This window comes from Cyclopterus lumpus, chromosome 16, assembly GCF_009769545.1.
Source record: "Cyclopterus lumpus isolate fCycLum1 chromosome 16, fCycLum1.pri, whole genome shotgun sequence".
Classification (NCBI taxonomy): Eukaryota; Metazoa; Chordata; class Actinopteri; order Perciformes; family Cyclopteridae; genus Cyclopterus; species Cyclopterus lumpus.
Genome location: NC_046981.1, coordinates 1,510,477 through 1,512,976, shown reverse-complemented (window position 1 = coordinate 1,512,976; position 2,500 = coordinate 1,510,477). Strand labels below are relative to the sequence as shown.

General features: G+C 49.4%; 1 protein-coding gene across 2 annotated transcripts in view; it reads left to right on the top strand.

The window, feature by feature from the left end:
- Positions 1–2,500, top strand: part of npr1b (natriuretic peptide receptor 1b) — a 56,039-nt gene that overhangs the window by 48,395 nt on the left and 5,144 nt on the right. For both annotated transcript variants that reach the window (XM_034554455.1, XM_034554454.1), the window contains 2 exons: positions 205–360; positions 1,821–1,989. In XM_034554455.1, the coding sequence (XP_034410346.1) occupies positions 205–360; positions 1,821–1,989 (325 nt within the window). The remainder of the gene's footprint in view (positions 1–204; positions 361–1,820; positions 1,990–2,500) is intronic.

The window sequence follows — 2,500 nt, the reverse complement described above, 5'->3', positions numbered from 1 at the left end:
GTACTACGCCCGTAACTCTGTACTACGCCCGTAACTCTGTACTACGCCTGTCAGTCTGTACTACGCCTGTCAGTCTGTACTATGCCCGTAAGTCTGTACTACGCCTGTCAGTCTGTACTATGCCCGTAAGTCTGTACTACGCCTGTCAGTCTGTACTACGCCCGTGAGCCGTTATAACCTTGTGTAAACGGTCTCTTCCTGCAGAGAGGTTGTGGATGGCTCCGGAGCTGCTCCGGATGGAGGCTCCTCCCCCTCAGGGAACTCAGAAAGGAGACGTCTACAGCTTCGGCATCGTCCTCCAGGAGGTGGCGCTGCGCCGAGGAGCCTTTTTCTTGGAGGGAAACCCACTCAGCCCCAAAGGTAGGAAGAGGACACAGGGACACTAAATCTGTCTTCTGGAGGTCTACAGACAGGAAGTCAACTTTAAACGGACCGTTTTCTTCAATGTTTCATGTTGTGTTGGTTCTGGTGCCCCCTGTGGACTAAAATGGTAGTGTTGGTTATGGTGCCCCCTGTGGACTAAAGTGGCAGTGTTGGTTCTGGTGCCCCTTGTGGACTAAAGTGGTTGTGTTGGTTCTGGTGCCCCCTGTGGACTAAAGTGGTAGTGTTGGTTCTGGTGCCCCCTGTGGACTAAAGTGGTAGTGTTGGTTCTGGTGCCCCCTGTGGACTAAAGTGGTAGTGTTGGTTCTGGTGCCCCTTGTGGACTAAAGTGGTTGTGTTGGTTCTGGTGCCCCCTGTGGACTAAAGTGGTAGTGTTGGTTCTGGTACCCCCTGTGGACTAAAGTGGTAGTGTTGGTTCTGGTACCCCCTGTGGACTAAAGTGGTTGTGTTGGTTCTGGTGCCCCCTGTGGACTAAAGTGGTAGTGTTGGTTCTGGTGCCCCCTGTGAACTAAAGTGGTAGTGTTGGTTCTGGTGCCCCCTGTGGACTAAAGTGGTAGTGTTGGTTCTGGTGCCCCCTGTGGACTAAAGTGGTAGTGTTGGTTCTGGTGCCCCCTGTGGACTAAAGTGGTAGTGTTGGTTCTGGTGCCCCCTGTGGACTAAAGTGGTAGTGATGGTTCTGGTGCCCCCTGTGGACTAAAGTGGTAGTGTTGGTTCTGGTGCCCCCTGTGGACTAAAGTGGTAGTGTTGGTTCTGGTGCCCCCTGTGGACTAAAGTGGTAGTGATGGTTCTGGTGCCCCCTGTGGACTAAAGTGGTAGTGTTGGTTCTGGTGCCCCCTGTGGACTAAAGTGGTAGTGTTGGTTCTGGTGCCCCCTGTGGACTAAAGTGGTAGTGTTGGTTCTGGTGCCCCCTGTGGACTAAAGTGGTAGTGTTGGTTCTGGTGCCCCCTGTGGACTAAAGTGGTAGTGATGGTTCTGGTGCCCCCTGTGGACTAAAGTGGTAGTGTTGGTTCTGGTGCCCCCTGTGGACTAAAGTGGTAGTGTTGGTTCTGGTGCCCCCTGTGGACTAAAGTGGTAGTGATGGTTCTGGTGCCCCCTGTGGACTAAAGTGGTAGTGTTGGTTCTGGTGCCCCCTGTGGACTAAAGTGGTAGTGTTGGTTCTGGTGCCCCCTGTGGACTAAAGTGGTAGTGTTGGTTCTGGTGCCCCCTGTGGACTAAAGTGGTAGTGTTGGTTCTGGTGCCCCCTGTGGACTAAAGTGGTAGTGTTGGTTCTGGTGCCCCCTGTGGACTAAAGTGGTAGCGTTGGATCACAACTTTCTTATTTCTGTTCTCGTTTGTTATTGCTCTACTTTCTCTTTCTCTCTGCAGCTTCAACCAATGAGGGATCAGTTCTGTTCCGTTGTATATGTTTTATTAAAGTAAACATCTCGCTCCCTCTGCAGAGGTCGTGGACCGGGTGGTTCTGGGCGAGTGGCCCTGCCTCAGACCCACCGTCGACCCCCAGGCTCACAGCCCCGAGCTGGGCCAGCTGATGCAGCGCTGCTGGGCCGAGGAGCCGACGGAGAGGCCGGAGTTCAACCACATCCGCCTGCTGCTGCGCAAGCAGAACAAGTGAGAGGGATGAGACGCCTGGGATGAGATGAGGTTAAGGTTAAGATGAGGTTAAGATAAGGTTAAGATAAGATGAGGTTAAGATAAGATGAGGTTAAGATAAGATGAGGTTAAGATAAAATGAGGTTAAGATTAAGATGAGGTTAAGATTAAGATGAGGTTAAGATAAGGTTAAGATAAGATGAGGTTAAGATAAGATGAGGTTAAGATAAGATGAGGTTAAGATAAGATGAGGTTAAGGTTAAAATGAGGTTAAGATTAAGATGAGGTTAAGATAAGATGAGGTTAAGGTTAAAATGAGGTTAAGGTTAAGATGAGGTTAAGATAAGATGAGGTTAAGATAAAATGAGGTTAAGGTTAAGATGAGGTTAAGATAAGATGAGGTTAAGATAAGATGAGGTTACGGTTAAAATGAGGTTAGGATTAAGATGAGGTTAAGATAAGATGAGGTTAAGATAAGATGAGGTTAAGGTTAAAATGAGGTTAAGATTAAGATGAGGTTAAGATAAGG